Source organism: Anoplophora glabripennis, unplaced genomic scaffold (assembly GCF_000390285.2).
Source record: "Anoplophora glabripennis isolate ALB-LARVAE unplaced genomic scaffold, Agla_2.0 scaffold1319, whole genome shotgun sequence".
Lineage (NCBI taxonomy): Eukaryota > Metazoa > Arthropoda > Insecta > Coleoptera > Cerambycidae > Anoplophora > Anoplophora glabripennis.
The window spans coordinates 6,599-32,786 of NW_019417396.1; the positions used below are offsets into that span (position 1 = coordinate 6,599).

General features: G+C 29.5%; 1 protein-coding gene across 2 annotated transcripts; it reads right to left on the reverse strand.

Annotated features, from left to right (window-relative positions):
* Nucleotides 1–230: 230 nt before the first annotated feature.
* On the reverse strand, nucleotides 231–21,027 carry LOC108915342 (clavesin-2). Of its 2 annotated transcripts, XM_018721354.1 has the most exons (5): nucleotides 20,990–21,027; nucleotides 5,409–5,585; nucleotides 3,945–4,357; nucleotides 3,655–3,771; nucleotides 231–945 (listed from the first exon to the last, which is right to left on the reverse strand). In XM_018721354.1, the coding sequence occupies exons 2-5, from the start codon at nucleotides 5,575–5,577 to the stop codon at nucleotides 691–693; spliced, it is 954 nt and encodes a 317-aa protein (XP_018576870.1). In that variant the 5' UTR covers nucleotides 5,578–5,585; nucleotides 20,990–21,027; the 3' UTR covers nucleotides 231–690. The 2 variants fall into 2 exon arrangements, with proteins under 2 accessions (XP_018576870.1, XP_018576869.1); XM_018721353.1 differs by lacking the exon at nucleotides 20,990–21,027 and having other exon boundaries at nucleotides 5,409–5,656.
* Nucleotides 21,028–26,188: the final 5,161 nt, after the last annotated feature.

Below are 26,188 nucleotides of genomic sequence, written 5' to 3' on the forward strand. Positions count from 1 at the left end.
TAGCGCAAAAAAGGTTTAACCAACGTGACAAAATGACAATTCCTATTTACTAATTGACGCGTTTTAGCGTTTTTGTGAAAACGCAACACATAATAAAATACGAATTTTTTTGCGTTCCTTCTGGGGCACACTGTATATTATCGTTTTATTGAAGAATGTTAAAAAAATATTCACATATTAATACCATACGCATTTCTAAGAAAAAGCAACTATGTAAAAAAACGACTAAGAACATTCATAGGTAGGTATATTCACAAAAAATACATAACAAAAAAATCATATGTGCATTTAAGTACCGTAATCAAAGCAAACATAAAAGTAAAATGTTTAAACTCTAAAAATCTCTAAACAAATAATCAACAAAAATCAACAAAATTATATTTATCTGATTGTTATTATAAAGAAAACAATACGAGTAAAATAAAGCTAAGCTTAGGCTAAAAAAGGTAACTAAGTTCCACCAAGGACAACAATGTGTAAAAGTACAATATAGTACTTATATAAATAGTTTATAAGTATCATAACAAATATTAATTTCGTTAAAATAACATAATAAGTAGATTAGTATAAATATATTCTATCAAATATATCTACTCCAGTGATTTATTTAATATTTATCACATCTAGTTTTATTTTAAAGAAAGGGATCACAATTTTATAAAGTAAGTTCATTTAGATATTAAATACGAATTAATCTACCATAAGTTTCTTGAATGAACCATCAATACCGATTCCCAACTCTTCATTCATTTCTGACACCAGTGGACAAGATTTTTCGTCAATTTCTATATACATGTCATCTAGTGCAAGTATTTTTTCACGTTTTTCCTTTAATAATGTTTTAAACTTCTCTAACATTTCTTGCATAGGTATCTCTCCGCCATATTCTTTAGGGAGAATTTTCTTATCAATTTTTTCATGCATTTCCTCAATCGACTTGTACATCTGTAATAATAAAAATACTAATTAAATATAAGTTTATTTAGTTTTTTGTTTTAATAATTGATAGTCATACAACACAGAGCTGAACATATTACAATATGTGAGATGAATTTTTCTTGTTATTGTTATTTCAGTGTCTTTCTACGTCGGGTGTCGAATGCGGTTAATTCCAAGAAAGTGGCGTATGGGTTTTCTTGGAATTCTATGTCAACAAATATCGTACGGACTGTACTTACTAATCATAAATCAATAAATTTCTAACTTCACTACAAATAAAGATCGACCTACCATTTTAATGTTTTTTAGTCTCAGACCTAAGCCAACTTTATGTTCTCAAAATTTGATTATATATATCGATACTCTTACATTCAGGGCGCAAATAAATAAATACGATAAAATTAAGGATGTGATTCCTCGTTAAAAATTAAGGGGGTTCTTTCATATAAAAAACACTCCGTTCTCTTCAAACGTGGGGGAAAATTTTAGTCTCTATTTGTTTTCTTTAAAATTTTTTTACAAAAATTACAATTCTCAAATTACGTATACTTTTTCTACTATCTAAAAGTCACTTATTTTGATAATTCCTTATCTTCTCATAGAAATAACTACGCTTGATAAGTAATTTCCTGCTAACTTTTTTTGCATAGCCTTTTTATTAATAATACTTATTTACATCTTATTTACAGAGTGTCCCATTTAAGACATGAACGATGAAATTTTCAAATCTAAAATGAACTTTGAAAATGATATAACGTAAAAATTACCTAAATATTAGAAAAAAATTACAATAATATGTAACCAAATTTCTTGTCATAATTTTTATGAAAATATTATACACGTAACCCTAAAAACGCGTAGGACCAGTAATAAAATAACGAATAAAATGAAAATATATATAAATTATTAGAAAAAGGTCTACAATCATAATTACTGACTTCAATAATAATTTGCTGATCATATAATCGAATACGTTTCTTAAAATTCTCCTCAAAAAGCTATGAAGAATTTCACGTATAATATTTCTAAAAGCTTGCTCCTTCGATTTTGCGTATCTTACATTGTGGTAGACAAAAAATTAATTGTATTTGCGCCCAGTAGAGAAAGATAGGTTTTGTTAGATCATTAGATCTAGCTGATCAATTAATGGGCCTCATCGAATCCATCAATCCATTTATGGAGAAAATATTTTTATTATTGGACTGAACTAGAAGAGATCAGCAGTTATTGTCACACAATTACATAGTTATAAGGTAATCAAGATGTGCTGAATACAATACAAACAGATCAAGAACAGACCCTTGCGGTACACCAGACCGTACCGATGCAAAGAAGAATAACCTGATCCGACATGATTAGACGACGTTCTACTCGTATTGCTTAAATAACTTTGAATATTAGTTCTAGCTACATCTACGAATTTTCAAATGATCAAGATTTGGAGAATTCTAAGTAAAGAATATCGACATGATTCCCACAATCAAACGCAAAGGACAACTGATCTGCTTAATAATAGATTATGAATTCGGAGAAATTAATAATTTGAGCCACTATAACACCTTCAAGAACTTAGAGAAAATTGAGTTTCAAGCTTATTTGTCGATATTGTCGGTATTTGTTTTATAGTTTTTTTATATAGTATATAAGTAGCTACCAACAAGTCAGATGGGAGAGATGACGTAGTTAGGGAAAGCTAAAACATAAATATAAAGGCTTAGATAAAGAGGAAGCACAGTATTTCAGTTGAAATAAAGGTCCAAAGATCATCGGGTTCAAGCGCCAAATATTCACCAACGTTATTGAAATGCTGCTGCACATCATTCTAATCAAAAGTTATAGATTGAAGAGTATGCTCCTGTTTAAAAGTAGCAAATGCTGAAATAGGATCGAAGGGTCCTTCGGTAAATACTATTTGAAAAATAGTGGTTAAAACTTTCGCACACTCCAGATCAGAGCCTTAAAACAATTTTTCGACCCCTATGTACAAAATTGAGTCAGTAGCTTCTCTTTGATAATAATTCAATTTCTATTTGTAGAACATTAAAGAAATTTCCATCAGTAGTAAAGATGATTTGCAAATTGGTTAAATTCAGCCGCCTCCAGAGTATATTTGTAATTTTGCCTTTAACTATAAATTCGCGGTAATCCATGTCTTTTTTTTATTTTGAGTAACAATTTTATATCTCGTGCATATCAGAGCTCACCACATACAAAAATGATTGCCAAAGCGAATTTAGAAAATTTTGACAATCTGTTGCCTTTTGGAAAATCATACAGTTTCCCAGTTGGATGTTGCGAAAATTGAAATCGCCAAAAATAATAAAATTATTAGTGAAACCACTAAGTTCCTGTAATTTATAGCAAGCTATTCATCACAATTTATAACCGTGTTTGGAGGAGGATATATGGAAATTAAATATAAAGATATTTTGGATTATATAGAGAGCCTTCATAAACGATTACAAGCCACATGACCAGTAATTTTGTTTGGAACAGTAATTTTATTTCATTCAAATCCATAAAGAATACCCTTGTCTATGCAAAATCCATAAAAAAGTCTTATGCCCATTAGATAGAACATCGCCTATTTGAAACCATTGCCATATAGTTTTGCGGAAGATGATGAGATCCAGAAAAAAATTAGGAGACATGAAGCGTTATTCCTTTCAGCCTTTTAAGGTAAAGGATATAAAATAAAATACTACTTAAACTTACAAAAATCCTGTTCTTGAGTTTTTCATTCAGCAGAGATACAGCAAATTCTATTAGTTTAATTGCATTAGAAGATATGTTCAAAAAATGATTAGCCTTATGTCTCATTGGAGTAGTATTCTGAAACAGAGTCATATTAAAACTTTAATTAATGAAATCAGTAGGGCTATAGTAAAATAATTTGTCAAATTTATTGAAATAATGTACTTTATCAAATTCATTATTAATAAAATTTATGGAATTTTAATAAGGTATTAAATATTTAAGACGTGGAATAGAATGTAAAGGTTTACCTGGATACATCTCAATATATTTCTGACGTCAGTAAGAGACCACAAAGATATGTGAGCCATCTGAAATCCACTTTCGTCGTTTATGTAAGTATACCCATTTATTTGGTTGACCTCATCATCCATTAAAGCCTCAGTAACCAAACTGTGCACTCTGACCATATGTGCTGATGTGTATTTATGAGGATCGAATTTTCCAGCACAACTAAAAAGAATTTGCCTTCCATTATCCCTTTCTAGAAGTGGTACTAAATATCCAGAATTGATAATGTCAGCCAAGTCTGGATCTTCACAATCTAAATTGCGGAACCATTGGGGATAGAGCTGACGAATGGTCAGATAACGTTCTAACATCTCACAAGATTGAGGAACACTGAACTTTTTCGTTCTTAAGAAACGAAGAAGAAATGGAGCGTCTGAAAGATGGGAGACATGATACATAACTTTTAACTGTTGATTTATTTACAAATAAAAATAACTAAAACGCTAGGTCAAATTGCAGCAATCCATATTGGCGTAAGGGATTATTTATTGAAACACTTTCAAATATTTTTAAATAATATAAATTATTTTTCTATTCAGTGTGGCAATAACAAATTAAACAAAATATTATTATTATTCATATTTGGTTCAAAATATTTGAAATTTGGTAGTCGAAATTATTTAATAAATAAAGTGGTTATCTACTTGAATTATTATTTCCAAAATAATTTATCCTCTTCTATTATTCTAACCTAATAGTGAGTCAAACTTGAAACAAAAATGAATTTAAAAAACTCAAGACTTAGATGTCACGTAGAGGGCGGTGATATTAAGGATGATTAGGTACATCAAAGTATGCCTTGACCAAATAAAAAATCGGAGCGTTCAGACTGAGCGTTTTTCTTTTTTCTTCAAATAAAAAGTAAAGGGGACGTAATACTTAATCCTCACATCATACAGATTTATTTAAAACTAAATTAAACGTTGCAGAAAATAAGTTCTAATAATAACAAATTCTGTCACTAGACAAATACTGTCTTAATGTGTTGTTTAAGTAAATGGAATTCCCCTAAAAACTGATTACGGTTTGTAAAATTTAAAATATAATTAGACCCTACACTGATTTTTGTTTAACTATTACATTAGCATTTAGCAATCAACAAAAATTAATACGGGGCAGAGAATAAAAAACACATCATCTTGTTGATAATAATGACAAATATCCTTGTTTAACTTATCTTCGTCTTAATTAAATAATAGTATTTATTACTTATTATTTATTAAATATTTTCACGCATTCAAGTTAATCATGTATTATTAGATTTCGAACCAATTATGTGGTAAAAAATTTTAATAGATTGATAATATAAGTACATAACAAAATGTGGAAAGCGGAAGAAAGTTTATTACCTAGTTCGATTATCATCATGAATATATATGTATATATCTACCAAATTTTCGAATTAAAAGTTTAAATTTACTTACCAGTCCGACATTTTTTGATATTTGGATGTTTGTTAATCCAATCGCGCATCTGGTCCAAAGATTGTTCTCTAGTACTATCATCTTCCCTAAGTTCTTCAAGGGCCCTTTTTTTTTCTGTTTCAGGCAAATCGAAAATGTAATCTTGCACTTGTTGTCCTCCCAAACCCATTTTGTTATCTGATAACAATGAAAATATTAATTTAGTAATGTAGGGGGTCATAAAATTAGAACGTGTTAAGCACTTTCAATACCTATTACGGATTAGGTATGTTACAAAATGAGCTTGGTAATAAATACCAAGTGGCACACTATTTTATTTTAACTTTAATGAAGTGAATCTTCTCATTAATAAATAACTCACGTAATATGTATGCATTTATGACGCATATGTGGGAATTTTATTAAATTATTCACAGCTCAAAGAAAATATGAACAGGAAAATTTTTAAAGCGGAAGCTGCGATATTATTTTTCACCGTCTTATTGATATTAACAAATTTCGAGAATATGGATAAAAAATTATTAAGTAAAGTCAATTATTGGTGCATTTTTCATCCAATCAATCCGGACTCAAAGACTTTTGCGCATTTCTGTTTATGCCTGAATTTATTTGAAGATGACACGAAAAATTAAATTGAAGAAATATATATTTTAATTAGTGATACATTAAATGTGTCAATATATTGTCATATTCGTATTTCTTCACACATCAAAAGTGAACTACAAAGAGAAAATAATATTTACTATTAAGTATTTGTTTTCTAGCGAACTAAGTATTCTCGAAAACAATGAAACGATGCACAATATATACAAATTAGGACTTCTATTGAATATTGTAACTTAATTAATATAATTTGAAATCCCTTGAGACTTGTAACAGACCGTGACAGATTTACCAACAATTAAAGGGATATTGGCAGTAATAAATAATTGACAAATAGACCAGCCATTTGGGTCCGATCGGCTATAGAAAAGTACACACAAATATAAAACATTATTTTTAATAAAAATTATTTGTATTATGTAAGTGGTGTGTTATGTTAAGTATATGAAACCTATATCATGACCACCGTCTATTGTGATGTGCTTCGAAACTGTCAATAAAAGTTGACATTTATTTGGTGTCAAAACAGCAGTTTTTTGTATACAGAATATCCTGGATTTAAAAGACTTTTACATCTGCCTACAAAAATCAGTGAAATTATAGATGATGTATCAATTCACCCATTTATTTATTATTATCAACAAAATCATAAATTATAACAATCATTTAATTATTATTTTCAATCAATTTAACAGATAATCAAGGAATATTTGATACTAAAATATGTGCGGTAAATTTTAGACGACATAATATAATGTCACAGTTTTCGAAAAAAATGTTGTTTGATACCCGATTGCGAAATTCTGTTGCATTCTCAAATTCGCTATCGCTCGCAAAAAATTTTCATTCTCGAATACAAAAAAAGCATTTCGCAATCTAGCATAAAAAATAGGTAACTATTTTCATATTTCATTTACAGCTATATTTTTTCCAAATATCTTCTGCGCGCACTGGTTTTTCGTATTTTTTATTTTCAATAAATATTTAATAAATTAATAATTTCAATAAATTCGTCGGTTCTAAATATACATGTGTTTCATTAAAAATGGAACACAACATTGAGATCAAAATAATAAATACCGCCAAACGCGCGTAATAAACAATTTTTTCCTTTCAATTCAGAGGATGTCAAAACTTAAAAATAATTTCAAATTTTAAGTAATATGTATTTCCACCAATTCACTAATTTAACAAAAAATTTTAAATGTCGTGTTTATTAGAAAGAGAGTTTAAAAACTATAGAGCTTTCATGTATTATGAATACAAGCCACGTGACAAGTAATTTTGTTTGGAACAGTAATTTTATTTCCTTCACGTTGGCAAATAAATTTCGGTAAAATTAAAACAATAACATCAAGCTTACATTAAAACACAATATTCTATTTCATCGGTTGACATTGGTGTAATTTTTCACGAGATTCTTGTTAGACCAATCAGCGATCGCATTATCTCGAGCGTAAACGTAATTATAAGTCATTGTTCAATGGAAAGAAATCATTAATATTGGTGACGCCAAAGGAATTTTCATTACCAATCATGCATTGTTGGGTTGCCAAAGCTCGGCGGTTACGTGGCTTGTAAACATTTATGAAGGCTTTGTATACATCTTATGTTCCTCCTTCGCAATGAATAAGTTGAGTCAAGAATATGTGTTTAATTTTGATTAAGAATCATGAGTCAGATGAAAATTAACAGTTTTTTAGACAAAAGCGATTTTTTTCACCGTACATGAAAATCGCCTTTTATCTCGAAATTTATTTTTTTTTTAACTTCAAATGTATCACTTTTACTCAAAATTAATAAAAATTTGTCTGTATCGATAAAACTGTGTAATGAGTAGAGATCGGAAATGTTCCATTCGTGCGAATAGGATCGTACGGGCTAAATCGCGGAACCAAGAAAAGTAACGTATCTAATCTAACCGAAACGCTTCGCATCGATAAATTTATTTAATACGTATCTAGCGATACCCTAATGCCTGCCTTGTCGGCTCGTATATGGATGCGTGTGAGATTGACGCTTTGCTTGGTCAAGTATATGGCATGTGTTTTTGTAACAGTCATTAGAATTGTGTATTGTAAGCATAGAGCGGCACACGGCTTAACCACAGATTTACTTTACTTACTAGTATAATATAGAACCAAATGAGCCACGTCGTATTCATACACTGCACGAAATGAATGATTTCTACGTCCATGTCTATGATGTCCAAGGTCTATAATCATTTGAACATTTCTGATTTGAATATAAGAGAAAATATGAGAATAACCTTTCAAATCATTCATCATTATCTCTCATGAAGATGCAATATAGTATAGCTACAGTTCTAATCTTGCAATAGTAATTGTCAAGAGTTTCGAAGTTGCACCTTTTCTAATTTTAATCTCAAACAAATTGTATGTACCTACATATTTTCTAAAAACATTTACTCTTCAAATGTATCTACAGATTATTTTAAACTGTCCTTTTTATGAAACATATTCAATGTACTTAATAAATAACGATATAAGTTACGAAATTATATTTATTTAATTAAAACTACTTTTCTATACAGGGTGATTCACAGGGCAAGTAAAAAAAATCTGAGGAGGCTATAGTAGATCATCCAAAATTCATCATCCAATTAATTTTAATGGTTTGAATGTTGCAGCGTGTTGAAATTAAGATATTTCCAACCTGTTCACCCTGTAACTTTGACGTTAGTGAAAAATATTTATATTCTGAATTTTTAGATATTTTAAAGCAAAAGATGACCCTTTTGTTTACACACAGCACAACAAGCAGTTCAGCTATGGGATATTTCTTATGTAATTCATTAAAAATATTACCAAGATTATAAAATAAATAAGACAAACTATTACATCACGTCAAAATCTAACAAGAGTATCAACAAAGCGATGTTTTTTAAATATTGTTATTTTAATTTTTAGTAATCCAAAACAATAATGTGATAAATAGCTATTTATGATATACGTGTTAAAAGTAAGATTTTATTTTGTGAGTGAAGATGATTAAATAACGAGCGTAGCGAGTTTTTTAACTTCACGAACAAAATAAAATCACTTTTAACACGTATATCATACACTATTTTTTCTACAAAACTGTTAAAATTGGGCTTTTTAATTGTCATTGTTGATGTTAAAAATGTCATTTTTTGACACGCGTGTTAAAAGTAAGTTACTTTTAACACTAGTGTTAAAAGTAACTTACTTTTAACACGCGTGTCAAAAAATGACATTTTTAACATCAAAAATGACAATTAAAAAGCCCACTTTTAACAGTTTTGTAGAAAAAAGATTTTATAGTAAGCGTACTATTTCAGTGGCTAAATGATGGGTAGGATGCGGACATTCTATCGTACGTCTCCATATCCTCCAGATTGAAACCCACTGGATTTTTTTAACCTATTTACACTTGCTTGTTGTTTGTTTGTTTTATTTGATTATCTTTTCTAAAAGACCAAAAATTAAAAAAATACTTTAGTACGTTTTTTCATGTTACTATCATTTTTATTTTTCTTTTACATACCTCTTTTATTCTAATAGAAAAAGTTCTAATATTTAATTCAACAGAATTAAGTTTTCAATTTAGAAAATATTTTATAATATACTTATAACAGTTTAAATCATGACCTAAATAAAAAACAACGTGGTTAATAAATAGGCTAACCATTAAAAGGAAGAAGAAAGCATTTTACTTTCTCATTTCCGCGTCACTTTCACAAGCACAACCTTAACATTGAATGTCAGCAGCGTAACGTAATTTATTATAATTCTACTTTCCAATACTACAATTTGGCTTATTTCCTATAAATCGGTAGATACTAAATACTAATATTTATAGACAACAAAAGGTAATATTAATTTCAATTAAAAAATAAATACAAGGGAATATCTGATAATATAATTATGTTCATTTATATGTATAACAATTATTTGATGTATCACAACAAAAATTATATTTGATTTCTTTCGAAACGTTTTCCCAAACACTGATATTAAAGGCAATAATTAGGAGAGTAAAATTATTTATTTGATAGGTACGTATTTACGTTACCAATCTAATATGATATCGTAAGAATTTTTAAAATGCGACTAAAACCAAAAGTATCCCATAAATTTGGATAAATTATGATGAATTAATAATATGATATGATAAAACTTAGGTCACCGTAAACAAGCGATAACAAGATTGAAAAAGAATTGTTAGCACAGACTGCATTCATTCATATTTTCAATAAGATAAAAATTGTTTCTTAATAGGCCCATTCAGTAGAATATTTTTTTGCATATTCCAAAAGTTTACCCTTTAATTAGTTAGTATGCCAAAAATCAATTTTTTGTTTCAACGAGAAATGTGTGAAATAAATTAATGAAAACAGAGCGCGAAAAACGTTGAGCAACCATTGCCTCACGTCATAATACCGGTACGGGCGACTGGCACAGCACTCCGCTCGCGCTCGCGCTCGCTCTCATCCCATTCTGTGTTAATACATACGGTGTGTGGTTCGCTTGACAGTTTCGTTAATCATTGTTTTTATGTCTAAATGGGTCGAAACCGAGGATTGTACAAATATTATATAGTTCCAGGCTGCAAAAGTACCTCAGGATCGACTCCGAATAAAATATTTATTTCATTGCCGAAAAATGAAAAGTTTGTGTGATGTTATCCACGGTATGCCACTCAAAACTCAAAACTGTAAAATATTATTACTTGGACATTTAGAGCACAATTTTCAGCTTTATGCCGGAAAAAAAATTCTACCCCATCTAAATGTTCGTGTTCACAAAAAATTCGAAATACGTCGGCGAGAGGGACCTATAGCAGTTAAAAACCACTCTAATTTTTCATTGGTTGCCCTTCTAGGGGGTTGTAAATATTATTATTTCAACATTTAGAGCAGAATTTTAAAATTTATGCCGAAAAAAAATTCTACCCCATCTAAACGTACCCGTTCACAAAAAATTCGAAATACGTCGGCGAGAGGGACCTGTAAGCAACTCAGAACTACTCTCGTTTTTCTTTGGTTGCCCGTCTAGGGTGTTATAAATATGATTATTTAAACATTTAGAGCAGAATTTTCAAATTTATGCCATCTAAACGTTCCCGTCCACAAAAATTTCGAAATACGTGGCGAGAGGGACCTATAAGCAATTTATTTAAATAATAATATTTTACAACCCCCTAGACGGGCAACCAAAGAAAAACGAGGGTGGTTCTGAGTTCAAATACTAGTCAAAGTACTACTGGTATACACTCTCTATTATACACTCTCTATTTATACACTTAAAAATATAGGTATATAATATACAGTGTAGGAAAGCGCCGATGGTCTATCACAAGTTACGTGAGAGCGATAAAGTAAGTCATAGAAATCCATGCGATAGAGAAGGATGGCTATAATGAAGGCGTATCATAGTCACCGCCTGTTTCGCCATTCCACAAATAAGATCCACTTCTTAGATAGACCATCGGCGCTTTCCTACACTGTAGACCATCGATACTTTCCTACCCTGTAGGTAAAAGTATAACAAATATCTACACATCTCTCCGACTGCTCGCGACTTGATCGTCGAGTGGCCGGTATCGTGACGTCATTACCTGTTCTACCGCAGTGTTGACCTTTTTAAGGGTCTTACAAATTCAGAATTAAATATATCACTTATTATTAATCCTACTGACCTAATTTTTTTAAGATATATTTAGGTGGTTAAATACTATCAGAAAATGAAAGAAAAAGTTGAAAATTATATATCACTGAATGGACCTATTAATAATGTTTTATCATTAAAAAAAGTGATAAGTTGAAATACATATACTATTTTTTTATGTAATTGTAACGTAATTATCGTTGTATGTACTGTGGTGATTAATATAATATTAGATAAATTAGAAACTTGTCAAATAAAAACTTAGTTTAATTTTATCTAGCCGGTAATATGCATGATCAGGTCACTTGCCAAATATTTATCAAACTTAAACAAATGCCATATCGTGTGACTTCACTTGCCAATTATTCGCCATAGCTACACAAACGACACATGGACAAAATATATGCCACACCTGTCGTAACGACTGCATCAGTAGGGTTCATTTCCACATATACATAGGAATTTGTAATTTATTCACATTCGTAAAAGAAATTCGTACACATTGTGCATGAAACGTTTAGGGAGATTTGAGGAAATATCTATCAATTGTGCATATTTCACAGTTGTATATCAAGGTTCTGATGCATTTGGAGCTTTAGATTTTGGTCAGTTAATATGTGCAAATATTTTACACATTTGCGATTAGCGAATGTTTGGCGAGTGACCGCATCATCTGAAGCCAGTTTATATTTAATCATATTATTTTTTATCGTTTTTACTGCAACATATTTCTTAAGTATTATAAATAATCAAAGAAAACAAATTTTTATAGTTAGTATTACACTATTAGTAATATTTATAAGTACACTAGGTATCACTTAAACGCAAACCGGTTAAAAATAAATTGTGTAAACTCTGGTTTTGATATAATCATTATTAAATATGTATATGGAAAAAATGCGAATGGCATAGAGATCAAATTGATTAGCGGGTTAGATGTTGGAAATAATTCCTTTTAATTCCTTGGACAAATGTTGTTGATTTACATATAGAAAGAACCAATTATACAGACTGTAACTTGAAGCGAGGGTCAATTTTTTAGGGTAATAGTACGTGTTGCCCTGAATACGAATCTGAAATTATTATTTTTTAAATCAAATAAATAGTCGAATTAGTTTTTTAGTCTGCACTTTAAGTCTTGTAGGGGCACCCAGAGTTTGCGTATTAGTGCAATATCAGCATTGCCAGTTATTCTTTAAATAAGCCTACATGGTGGGAAGTTACAATGGAAAATAATTTAGTCAAGCAGATTGATTTTGTATAAAAGTATAACACAGCGATGTGTTATTTTAAAGTCACCATATTTTTTGATATCACTGTGGTCGAGGCGCCAAAAATTAAAAAAAACATTTTATCGTTTCTAAAAAAATTAAAATTTTTACATAAATTATTAAATATTAACTAATATTGATACGTAGATACGTTACTAATTGTAAATATATATTTTTTAATCAACTGTTAAACAGCAAAACTAATAGAAAATAATTTTGTGAAAAGAAAACAGTTTGCTTGAGTATGACAACAACGTGTTATTTTACAGACACCATTTTTTATGTAAATGTTTATAAGGCGCCGAACATTAAGAAAAATGTTTTTAAAATATCAAAAATTTTTCCATGATTAACTAAGTTTAACCACTATTGATATGAAGGTACGTTACTAATTGTAAATAAAACTAATTTATGTTGTAAAATTATTATTTTTGCTGCTTTAAAAAACCAATATAATAAATAAATAAAAATAATAATCTGATTGATATGAAATATTTTTGTAAGAATATGTAGTTTCAAGTTTCTACAAACAATGTGTGTTACTATTTTTTTAAGCAGGATATGTATTTAATTTGTGANACTTTTTGTCATAATTTTGACAATCGGGACGTTTTATTGTGAAAATTTATTAATTATAACATTTCAACTTATACTATTGATAAATATCTTTCAATTTAAATTCATTACAATAATTCACACACTGTATGTGTCTATTTCAAATACATTCAATTCAAAATTTGTGTTTAATCGCCAATTTTATGTTTCGGTTGTCGAGAAAGGAATCGATATAAAATTTCCAATTTAATAAAACATAACAGTAGATACGTTACTAATTATAAATAAAACTAATTTATGTTGAAAAATTATTATTTTTGCTGCTTTAAAAAACCAATATAATAAATAAATAAAAATAATAATCTGATTGATATGAAATATTTTTGTAAGAATATGTAGTTTCAAGTTTCTACAAACAATGTGTGTTACTATTTTTTTAAGCAGGATATGTATTTAATTTGTGAATCTTGGTGTCAATATCCTCTGATATTGACCTACTTTAGCTGAACTATATTACTGTCACTGCGTACAGTAAATTTAGGATAATTAAAACAGATATGTACAGAAATACGGTATGTTTCCGATATTAAATTAAATAAAAATACATAAAATAGCAGCAAATTAAACCGTTAACAGTTTAAATTTAAGCAAAATTCCATCATGTTCCGAAGCTTCTGAGGGGTAACGGAGGATAGCCACCGCTGTTCTGTTGCAATTTTGTTATTACTAATTTTCTAATAAATAAACGTAATACTGTTTTTTACGAAGGACATTCTATATGTCTGATGGTATAATGACACATGACTCACAGGAAAATGTATGTCAGTAGATTAATGTTAAAATACATTAGGATATAAAAATCATTTGCATGCGCAATTAACTTAAAAATAATCAGATTTAAAATTATTCAACAAATAGCGTATGGTGACGTGTTGATGTACTTAATTGATAACATATAATATACATGGTGTCCCAGTCAAGCACCATTGTTTTCTCTTATTAATAAAAATTTAAAAATATCAGATAAAAGACCAATTTGGATGAAACATTATTCAAAACGTACTTTCAGTTATACAGGTTGTTTAGTTTTACATGAAAACATCGAGTTTAATTTTTTAATGGAATAGCCTGTACCTACCTAGATACTTCATCTACTATATTTGCTCTGCTTATGTATATATTTAACTATTCTCACTAAGAATTATTTGCCTATTTTTATTGGAATCGCAACATATTTCTTAATTTTAAAAACCTATCCTTTATTTGAATGAAAAAAAGAAATAGTCCATTTGTAGTTTTCGCTGTTCATATCGACTACAAAATACTCTATCAGTAACTTTAAAATATTCCTGACGGTTAAATTTTTTTTTTCCTCATCGTACCGCTACCATCGTACTTTCTATTAGGTACTGTTTATTTTCCTATAGATGTATTGTGTAGACAGATAATTTCACTTTAATATACCAAACTTATTATATTACTGATATGAGTACATAAAAAATGGTTAAGTTAACTTGACTACTAAATAAAATAATAATAAACTGAAACAATTAAATTATTTTACAAAAAAAAGGGAATGATAGGAATCCATTTTGTTCAACGTATAAATCAAATAAGCTGTTATCTATTATTAATTATACGTATATTTATAGCAATAGGTACTGATATTATTTGAGAGACCATTTTAATAGCTGATGGAAGTAGGAATGGGACGTAAGTTTATGTACTTTACTTAGAAGACAATATAATAGATTTTTCAAATTGAATTATTTGTATATTTAACATTTAAAAATTGCTGAACTTGAGCGGTATTGATTGGTAACGCCAATTGAAAAATAATTTCCACAGATTAATATTAAATGAAAAATTAATTATGTCACAACTAAAGTCAATTATCTAGAAGGTGCCATATTGTTCTAGTAAAGTATCGTGTGCGCAAAATAATTTGCATTAAGTTTAGCATATGATATTGTAACACTAATAAGAAAAATTGTTATTATAATACAGATTATCTCAGCAAAACTTTCCCTCAGTGTAACATAGAAAGTCATATTAAAATTGGAAAAGGAATCTTAAAATGCAGTAATATGTAACACCGGAAGCTGTATAACCTCCCCATCTCGACCTGGGGTCTATTGTGGCTTACTTTTAAAGTTATATTTAGCTCAAGAAATTTAACTGTACTAATAAAGCCCAGATTGTGTAGGTTAATGTACAATGCACAGTAAATAGGCCAACTAAAGTTCATAAGTATAACCTGTTCAACTTCAGCAGGTTCTTAGCTTTCTTTTTTCGATGAGTTTTTTATATGCCTTATACACAGTAAAAAAAATTCACTCAAATTTCACTCAATTTTACTCAATAATGTATCAATCTGTCCACACCCCCATTGAGAGAAATTTTCACTCTATTAGCACAGACAATATAGCGTAGCTGTTTTGTCTGTGCTATCTATTAGTATGAGTACAACTGAGTGAAACTATTGCATCAGAAATGAGTGAGTTTTACTCAAAACTTTTTCTCTAATATGATTTAAATTTAATTATTAAGTCATTTTTTACTCAGACTTGGTTTTTAATTAACGAAATATTGAGTGCAAAAATAAATCACTCATAAATGATTAATTAGGATATACAGTGTTGAAATTAATTAGACGCTATACAGCGTGTTCTACAAATGGTAAACTCTCAAATTAGGAGAGATATTGAAAAATAATGTCCCAAATCTACATTTTTTTTGATGGTATATATTAACCCTTGAAGTTAAGCGATGCAAATCGGTATTTTGTAATAACCTTTTTGTAATTTATTAAATTTGTATAATTTTTGGATAACAGCCATGTTATTTGAAATTAGGTCTACTAATGTGTACAATTAATTTATTAAATGCTTCCATATTATTAACGTTTGGAGTGGTCTTGCACCACTTTATATTTTCTTGAAATTTTAATTTAAATGTAATTGTCATAAACTATTAAACAGTCATGGTGTTTTCAAGAATGTGGTGGTGGTTTTAGGGACAATAATTTAAGTCTGGATTGGTTCACTGATCGGATAAATAAATTGCCATAACCTATATTGTACGTTACAAATACGTAATTATAGATAACAATTTAACTATCCGTTTATCTAACCAAATATTAATCGAGACTTAATATATTGTCTTTAATTATTGTAGTTAAATCACTGATGCATTTAAATACAGTTTTCACTAGAATAACCAGATAAACCGATACTTGTCCAACTCCAAAGCACATCATACGCAATACTGCCATCCACCACGCCACGGTCAAGGGATAACGTAATGGGACAATGGGAACAGACAAAGACAATGCATCTAGATATGAAAAAGGGTGGGATCACTCAGTAATGAGGAAATTTACTCTGATTTAGGTACAAGTGCATCAAATACGAGTTTACGTTTAGGATTTATTCAAGGAGTATTGTAGGGAAAGTACTCAGTTTTAGTTTAAATATATTCACAAATGAGTAAAACGATCAAAATGCCGATTATTGGGTGAAAATGTACTCAATAATTTCACTCAATGGATTCTCTCCGAACCTATATTGCTTTCACTCATACCAATTTTTTTATAGTGTAGAATGAGTTCATGTTAGCAATTCTTGCCAGTATTTAAATATCTGGTCTTCTGATTGCAACTATATTTTCTGGTACCAACACCATCTCAAGTTTTGGAACCGTCTCTGTACCAACAGCTATATGCTCCAAAAAGATTAGTTCTGTTTCAATCGCATTGACCATGTTGAATATAGGCATAACATCTGAGGTCATGAACATAATGCTGTGACTTTCCATATTCTCCAGCATATATCTGTGTCCCACGGAGTCAGCTTTTCTTCTGTTCATTTGAGTATTTTGACTGACGCGTAAACATTTTTCTATTTTCTACAGATGACAAATTACATAAATAAACATAGAAAAAACCTAAAGCTATACCACAAATAGATAATCTTCAGTGTCAGCCGCTTAAAAGTTACTTGTCTTAATCTATGTATGTACTGCCCTCGTGACTTTCTATGTCCAATAAATATATGGAGAGGTTGCAAATCCAAAATAATTTTCAGAGAAACTGAAATATTTTTGATTTAAAGTTACCTAAAATTAATAATGATAGATGTGGAATAAAATGTATCTACACATTATTTTCATAAAATAGTACTTACATAAGCATATACATAGAATATTTCATTTGGGTAAAAGTAATTAAACCAATTCTGAAAAATTTATTTTAGTTAAAAACAATATTTCTCTACAAAAAGTAATTAAATTATGTTTTCTAAAATAGATTTTCCAATAAAATTTCTAGCAAAAGAGTAATGGCGTGTTCATTTAATTCGTTTACTTGTAATTTGTTTTGAGGACAATAAATACAGGTACTTTGTTGACCTAAATATTTCTAAAAATTCGTGTAATACTTATTTTGCCATATAGTAAATGATTAGTATTTGTTATTAATTACTTATTACTATTTACCACTACTTTATTACTATTGCTATTTAAAAATAGAAGAAAAACATTGAATAAAAATTTAATAGTAGCAAAAAGTTTAATTTAGAATTAATGCATTGCCATCACGCTCTCTATCGCACTTGCTCATATTCTCCCAGCTTTCTTACAATATTACACTTTCACGATTTCATTGCTGTCGAAAAATATCTTGACCTGAAAGTTCATTAGAAATTATTAATTGAAAAGGCACATGAATCTTCACATTATTTACTTTTCGTATATTAATTTTTAAATATTTATTTTTAAATTTTCAGTTATGAAATACACAGTAGGTAATAACTGTATAGAGTTTTGTCTGTACCTATCCATATGTATAAATAGATGTACTTTCCGCTTTCTGTTCTGTTTTTATATCATGCCTAGATTGTTGTTACATTATCAGACCGTAAACCAGCGGCGTGCAAAGAAATTTACCACTCGGGAGGATTAAGTCCGTTTCTTAATAATGAAATAATTCCAGACTCGCTGAAAGCATTTGCGTAACTTTGTTGGTTCCAAATTTAAGAATACTGTAATCTTTTTTTGATTTAAATGCAATAATTATCAACAGGTTCAAGTAAAAAAATGAATTGAGTATAACGTTCTCAAAAAACCTCTAGTTTCAAGAATATGGTATATTTTTTTATAAATACCCATGAGAGAAATTAATGTATTGAATTTGAATTGTGTACTGAATTAAGTAGAGAGCCTGTATTAGCTAATAAATTTCTAGCTAGTGTACATACTAAGTTATATTAGTAAAACACCTCATATATTTTATGGCAGTATTAGTATTTAACGATTTTTTTAATATTATTTTATTATAGGGGCCCCAGAATAAAAAGAAATGTTAAATCGTTGACCAACAATATTAAATTTAATAATAAATAAATGGTAGTTAAGTACATATAAAAATTCCAATTTTAAGTATAGTTTAAGTTGAAATTGATGCCTATGTAAACATAATCTGTATAAGATTTGTATTATTTTGTCATATTTATAATTTTAGCAGGCAACTTAGTTACCATTGCAGCTTGTTCATTACATCAAGTAACTACCTACTGAATATATATAAATAAGTATAAAATAAAGTGAGATACCTATATTCCAAAGAAATCAAAATTTGCTTCGTGGAAGATGCCTACCTATTTTATAAAAGTCATAAATAGAATATTTCAAATTTTAAATGTGGACAAGTTTGTACATTTTGAAGATGGCAAAAAATATCGGTAGAAGTATAGCTATATGCAAATAATCTTGCCTAGGCATCTAAAGGGCAAATTACAAAGCTAGAAAATATTTTCAAATCCTAATACAATTTTTTATATTATATCGAACCTCGTTCTTCAAACTTTCATGACAATAGAAAATATTGAAAATAAAAGTTTTAAAAATAAAATGTGCCAATAAATATTACCTAGATACAGTGTGAACCATTTTGGTGATACATGTAAGTATTGGTACCTTGGAAGTTATAAGATAGGAAAATGGTTAAATGGAAAAAGTTTTAGACAGTTCTGTTGCTAACTTAATGACGCTTGCAGACCGGTCCTAATTCTTCAGGATTTTGAGTTATTTTGAAAAAAAGTAAATGTGGCATTTTCGAAAATCGTCTGTAACTTTTTTACTTAGAGGAATTTTTAAAATCTAAAACAACTTTTTCACAGCAAGTTTTTTTCGATGAGTTTCACTGTATATTTAGATTTTCATTGCGACGTTTCGGTTGCGAGAAACCATCATCAACTTACTTTTTTCTTATAGGCACCATAGTGAATTTTAAGCTGAGCATATAGAGCATTTTATTGGCTTTCCAATGATATAATAAATCTTGCAACACCGCATAATTTTTCAAAACTTTTATAGAATAGTCTCCAAATTTTTATAAAAGCTTATCATTAATGTCATGGCGTCGAGTGAAAAAATGATAGTAATGGCCACGTGTTTCAAACTACCTGTCATTTTGAACTATTGTTAATCATATGGATATAGATAATAATTGTTAACAGTTAGAGTGGCACTTGTTTTAAAATCGGCAAAATGGCTTTGAGTAATAACTCATTGAATATGAAGAAACATATTAGATACTATTGCCCCAGTCATTATTATCTCTTTCATAGTACATTTCATTTCGTGGTTGTTTTTCGGGATAATTTCCAATATGACTGTTTAAAGCCATAGTTGCTTTTCTATTACTTTTAATGGAGCACTCCAGCATATCACATTTTTCTTCATTGAAATAACGCAAATCGTAATTATTTCAATCAACTTCACGATATGAATGATACCCTTTTACAAAAATTTGAGACTATTATATACCTAATAACTTCAAAAAAATTATGCGGTGTTGCCAGATTTATTAAAAATATTATAATGCTGCAAAAAAATAAGAAAAAAGAAAGTTGATGATGTTTTTTCGCAACCGAAACGTCATAATGAAAATCTAAATATACAGCGAAATTCCACGGAAAAATATGCTATGAAAAAGTGTTTTCAGATTTTCAAAATTCCACTAAATAAAAAAGTTACAGACGATTTTAGAAAACGCCACATTGACTTTTATACAAAATAATTCAAAATCCTGAAGAGTTAGGACCCGTCTGCAAGCGCCATTAACAGAACTGACATTTGACGTTTAACATTTTCCTATCTCTTATAGTTTCAAAGATATCAATACATGCAACACCAAAATGGTCCACACTGTATAATACACTATTAATACATATATTTAAAAACAAATAATTTCTACTAATTGTAAGTATATTATACATATATGTATATGCACCAATCTATACTTACGTACCTAAATACATAACTATAAACCATTTAATTGTAGATGATTTCAACAGTGCGAAGTACAAAAAGTGCGTTGGGACATTTTTTAAATAATTGACCCTAATGTTATTTCCAACAAAAATTGTCTTTAAATTGTATCATATTAAGTAACATTAATAGATTAAGTACTCTACTTTGCCATTATTAAATATCAACTTACGGTATTGTTTAAATAATGCACACACTACACTCCGCAACTGCCTGTATCTAACTAAAACCACTGCACTGTTTATTGTAAAAAGTTAACTTTCTCCTAACCTACTTTTGCGCTGAAAGAAATTTGTAATGAAATTCTGCAAAACACACTGACGATGAGTAACTTATATACACGCTATGGCTCAACTTCTTATAAGTAGTTAGAGTAGAAAGTAATACCGTTCAAGACATATGTTTCCAAATTTTATAAAATGGGGGAAGAATATATACATTTATTTCGCGCATTGTTTGGTAAATGTGACATATAATAACAATTGTAATTAAATTTCCTATTGTTTGTAGGCTATAGTTTCAAAGCTAGGAAATTATTTTTTCCTTTGGCAATTTTGTATTGCAAGATAATAAGATATACAACTAAGATGTACTGTGGATAGAGAAAACTGTTGTAACCGTTGTAACATAGTAGATATCTACGACAAGGTAATAAGCATCTATTCTAATCGAGAAAAATTGAAACAAAAAGTCAAAACTTACATTTACGTCACCCCTTTTTTTTTATATAAATAGAGGAAAACGCTGGGTTTTTGTTTTGACCGAGGCACACTTGTGATAAGTACAGCTTATTTTTTTTTTAATGCGAGAGCTTAAAATTATTTATTAAACAACATAAGAAAATTCGTAGGAATTTTTTACTTGTGAGATTGATTTAATGCAAAAGGTTTTCGAAATGCTTTCCTTGCACTTTTTCTGTAAAAGTAAAGTCTATTTTTGGGTTTTTTTCTCTATTATTATCTCTATCAAAATAGACTCAAATTTAGTTACAAACAAACACTTAGAATCTGAATCTCATAAAAAAGTTACTGGGTTTGACATTTGATAACTACTTATTTTTCAAAATAATGACCACTATCGGAGTCTTATGTTATGCATGCAATTTTTACTTCAAAGTTAGCCATAATTAAATAAAAAATTGACGCATCGGAGCATTTTTCTCTCTTTTTTTTTTGTTTATGACAAATAAATAGGAACAGGTAATCTTCGTACTGTAGTGTGCTACTTGTTAATAACTTAATTAGTTACAATATGCACTCAAGCAAAAAGATAATAAGTATTAAGAAAGAGCGCCCATCAAAGATGTGCACTTGAATTGATGAGGAATGATGTGTACTCTTATACAGGCTGTTACAAATTCGCTTCTCACAACAGGGATCTCGGAAATGGTAAGAGATACGAAGTAGCTTACATGGGGACAATGTTGCAAAATCAGAAGACCAACATTATGCCTTCAAAAAATCAGGGCTAACGTGATTAGATTTCGATATATTTGAAAAAAACGAAATTTTTTAAATCAGTTTTTAGCCTTGTTTGAGGCGATTTTGAAAAAAGAATAACACCTTCTCATGACAACTTTTTATTGAATAGCATAATCAATTTTTATATCTAACGTTTCGTCTTTTCAGGACCATCATCAACTTCATTTTTTTAAATACTGTACTGCCTGGTCCCGAACCACATTCAGACGTTTTGTCTCGAAAAATTCATCTTCAATGTATTTGTTCCAAATTTATCTAATTTTTTGTAAAATTTCTATGTTTCTTGAATTATCGTACACTCTAAGTGTCGTTAGACCCTGTGAAATCCACCTAATTATTAAAACTATTACCATCACACGTTACAATAAAACATTATAAGAGTTTTAATCTCCATCACCGGGTCATACATAATTCGATAAGTTGTTGCGTCAAATTAAACATTTTTACAATTTTAATTGCGTTATGACAAATTAATTTTAAAAAATGCTTGTGGATAACAAAAACTCCAAATGAGTATTATATTTTAAAAAATTACAGTAAATGTTCAAAAACATTGTTTTGGCAAATGTTGAAAATGAAGATAATAAGATCGGAATTTATTACATCTATCTGTAACCGCAACTGTGAAAGAGCGTGTCAGATGTATTGGTTGAGCATCCTGAAAAAAATTAGATCAAAATTTGTTTGAATTTTGAGCACTCGAGAAACCTGGAAATAACTATGGGCACGGGATTAAAACTCTAATAATGTTTTATTGTAACGGATGATGGTAATAGTTTAGTAATAGTTTAAATAACTGGGTGGATTTCTAACGACACTTAGAGTGTACAATAATTCAGTAAACAGAGAAATCTAAATAAAAAATTTAGATAAATTTGGAACGAATACATTGAAGATGCATTTTTTGAGACAAAACGTCTGAATCTGGTTTGGGCCAAGGCAAAACAGTATTGGGGGTCATGAAGAATTGCAAAAATGTAATAAAATTTCCAAGGTCGTATTTAAAAAAATGAAGTTGATGATGGTCCTGGAGAGACGAAACGTTACATATAAAAATTGATTATGCCATTCGATAGAGGGTAAAAAGTCGCCAAAAACGCTGAAATGAAACAAAAACGGATTTCCAAAATGTCGGGTTTTTTCAAATATTTCGAAAATTAATCATGTTAGCCTTTGTTATTTAGAGACATAATGTTGGTTCCCTGATTAGGCAACTTTACCCCATTTAAGCTACTTCGTATCTCTTAGCGTTTCCGAGATCCCTGTATTGATAAACGAATTTGTAACAGCCTGTATACATGAGATGTAGCGCGCTATGTTAAGAGAACATCAGGGAAATAATTTAAAAATTGTTAGAGGTTCAAGAAACCTCATCTTTATCGCCAAATTTATAGATAAAATCAGTTCTGATCTCAAAACCATTGAAAAGGTCTCACAAGAACACTGTTTTTTTTTATCCAAGCAAAACAAAGTTAATTTTATTTGGTAGCAAAAAATTTGTTTCAGATATATCTGATAATGTCAATTTGGAAATAAATGGAACACGAATTCCGGTCGTTCAGAATTTTTGTAATTTGGGGTTACACTTTGATAACTCCTTTAGATTTTCTACACAAATTAGTAAATATGTGCAGAGAGCCTACTCTGCATTAAAGTTGCTCTATCCACATAGGAATTATTTATCTGTGCCTGTAAAGAAGTTATTGTGCGAATCTCTTGTTTTGTCTAACTTTTTATTCTGTGCTCCTGTTTATTATCCCTGTGGGTACGCTCTATCAAAGAATAGAATACAAAGGACACAGAATTCCTGTATTAGATATATCTTTGAAATACGGCGAAGAGAATATATTAGTTATAAGTTAAAAGACTTAAAATGGTTAAATATGGACAATCGACTAAAATTGCAAACAGTAACTCTTTATCATCGGATTGTATCGACGAAAACTCCAATCTACTTGTATAATAAAATTTGTTATCATTCAAATATACATAATATTAAAACTAGAAATAGAAACCGTTTAATACCACCATCACATAAAAGTAGCCTCTATAAGAGATCATTTTCTTATAGTGTTGTAAATCTATATAATGCAATTGCGGAGAGCTTAATTTAAGTTTAGTTTCATTAGGCATTATGAATTTGTGACTTGAACTTAGAAAAATTAAATTTGGTACACGGTGTGAGTGTACCAAGAACATTAATCGACAGTGAGTAGAGTTCAATTGAAGGATTTTAAAGGGTTGATAAGGAATGATGTACCATTAAAATGTGAGAGAATTTTTTAACCCCTTGGCGGACTTAAAAAATTGTTACTTTATTTTATAGGGAATTTAATTCTAAAACTTTTATTACTCTTATTAGTTTTCAAAAATCTTTGTCGTTTTCAACAAGAACACGAGTAACTAATAATACGTACCTATTGTAGCCGTGTTATTTAAAATCATTGAAAATTCAAAAGTTGGATATGAATTTAAACGACAAGCTATAACTTCTCAAGGGTGCAGCTTAATGAAAAGGTAAGTTGCGTTTAATCACCATATTTTGAGTTCTCCTACATGCCCCTGCTCTGTCGGTTCTTATGCGAAACATCCTGTATTATATTTAGGCGGTGTCCCAGATTTCACTATTCATTGCGACCTCAGAAGTCTATGAAATGTGGAAAAATTGAAATCCACAGACTATGTATTTACTGATTACAATTGAATTCCAATGGTATTCGTTGAATTCACAGGTATGTATATTGAACTGTATTCTAAAGAGTCACATATAATACAGAACTATTAGTATGTCCAAGCAACTAGGCCTCTTTAGCTATGGAAGGGTTGCCGATTTCAACATTATCTTACCTTTATCCCCGAAAAAGCAGTTCATTTTCTAAATTACATAATAATAAGGTAAAACAGAATATGGCAGCTCTTCTGTGACTAATGTAACAAGGTCTTGCTAACTGAACATAGTGCCAAGAAAATTTGCATGTAACTCTTCTGCCGTAATGATGATTCACTTGTAATAATTTAATATAGCTAGGCAGTTTCGGATTTCAACTTTCCCCATTTGACAGACATTTAGTTGCTGAGGTCATAATAATGACCAGTTAAATGCAGGACGTTACGACAATATACAGGTAATGCGATTGGTTTTATAAGCACAATATCATAATGCAGGGGTAAACTCGGTGAGGATATTTATATAGTAAATAAATTAGGGTGCTAAAAGTATATATATTTTTAAATATATAGTGACTTACTACAATAATACCGAGAAACATTTTTGGAATCACTGACTACAACGATAGCCCTCTTCCTGCTTATAAGAAGCTTGTTTGACCCTCTTCAATTCGGAATTACTTTATTGCTGCACTTTACTAGGTTAACTCGCACAACTTCGCTTGAACTCACGCACGCACGCTAGTACAGGCACACACGTTTATACTACTCCTGGATCTACAGTTATTTATATTAAAAGGACTTACTAAGTTTTGAAAAAAAATATTTAACCTCCAAATTTTTAAACAATATATCAGTGTATTGGTAACGAATCACTTAACAAATTCTAATTCATAGCTTAAAAATATTTACAAATGAGGAACAGTATTTCTGAGGTATTTTTTTTAATTACCCCAAAATTCAGGGTTAACTTCACGAAGTACCAATTTTTTTCATTAGATGTCTCCCTAATGAGTTACTTGCAAATTCTGATTTAATGCTTACAAATATTTACAAATAAGTAGTTTTTTTATTATCCCTTGGAGCCATAAATAATTTGAAATTTATCTCAAGCGAGGCTTCTAAAAGTTCGCTTCCAAAGATTTTTGTCTCTTATCTATATTTCTTTAATCTGCGGCTTACAAATTTTAATTTTTTTCCTCTTCACTAACGATAAAAACTAC

Excerpts from the sequence above, each read along its gene's own strand:
- LOC108915342 (XM_018721353.1), bottom strand. The coding sequence starts at position 5,628 with ATGACCCCCTACATTACTAAATTAATATTTTCATTGTTATCAGATAAC. Across the intron at positions 4,358-5,408 it reads TATCAAAAAATGTCGGACTG|ACGCTCCATTTCTTCTTCGT; the intron begins GTAAGTAAATTT and ends CCCATCTTTCAG. Across the intron at positions 946-3,654 it reads AACTCAAGAACAGGATTTTT|ATGTACAAGTCGATTGAGGA; the intron begins GTAAGTTTAAGT and ends TTATTATTACAG.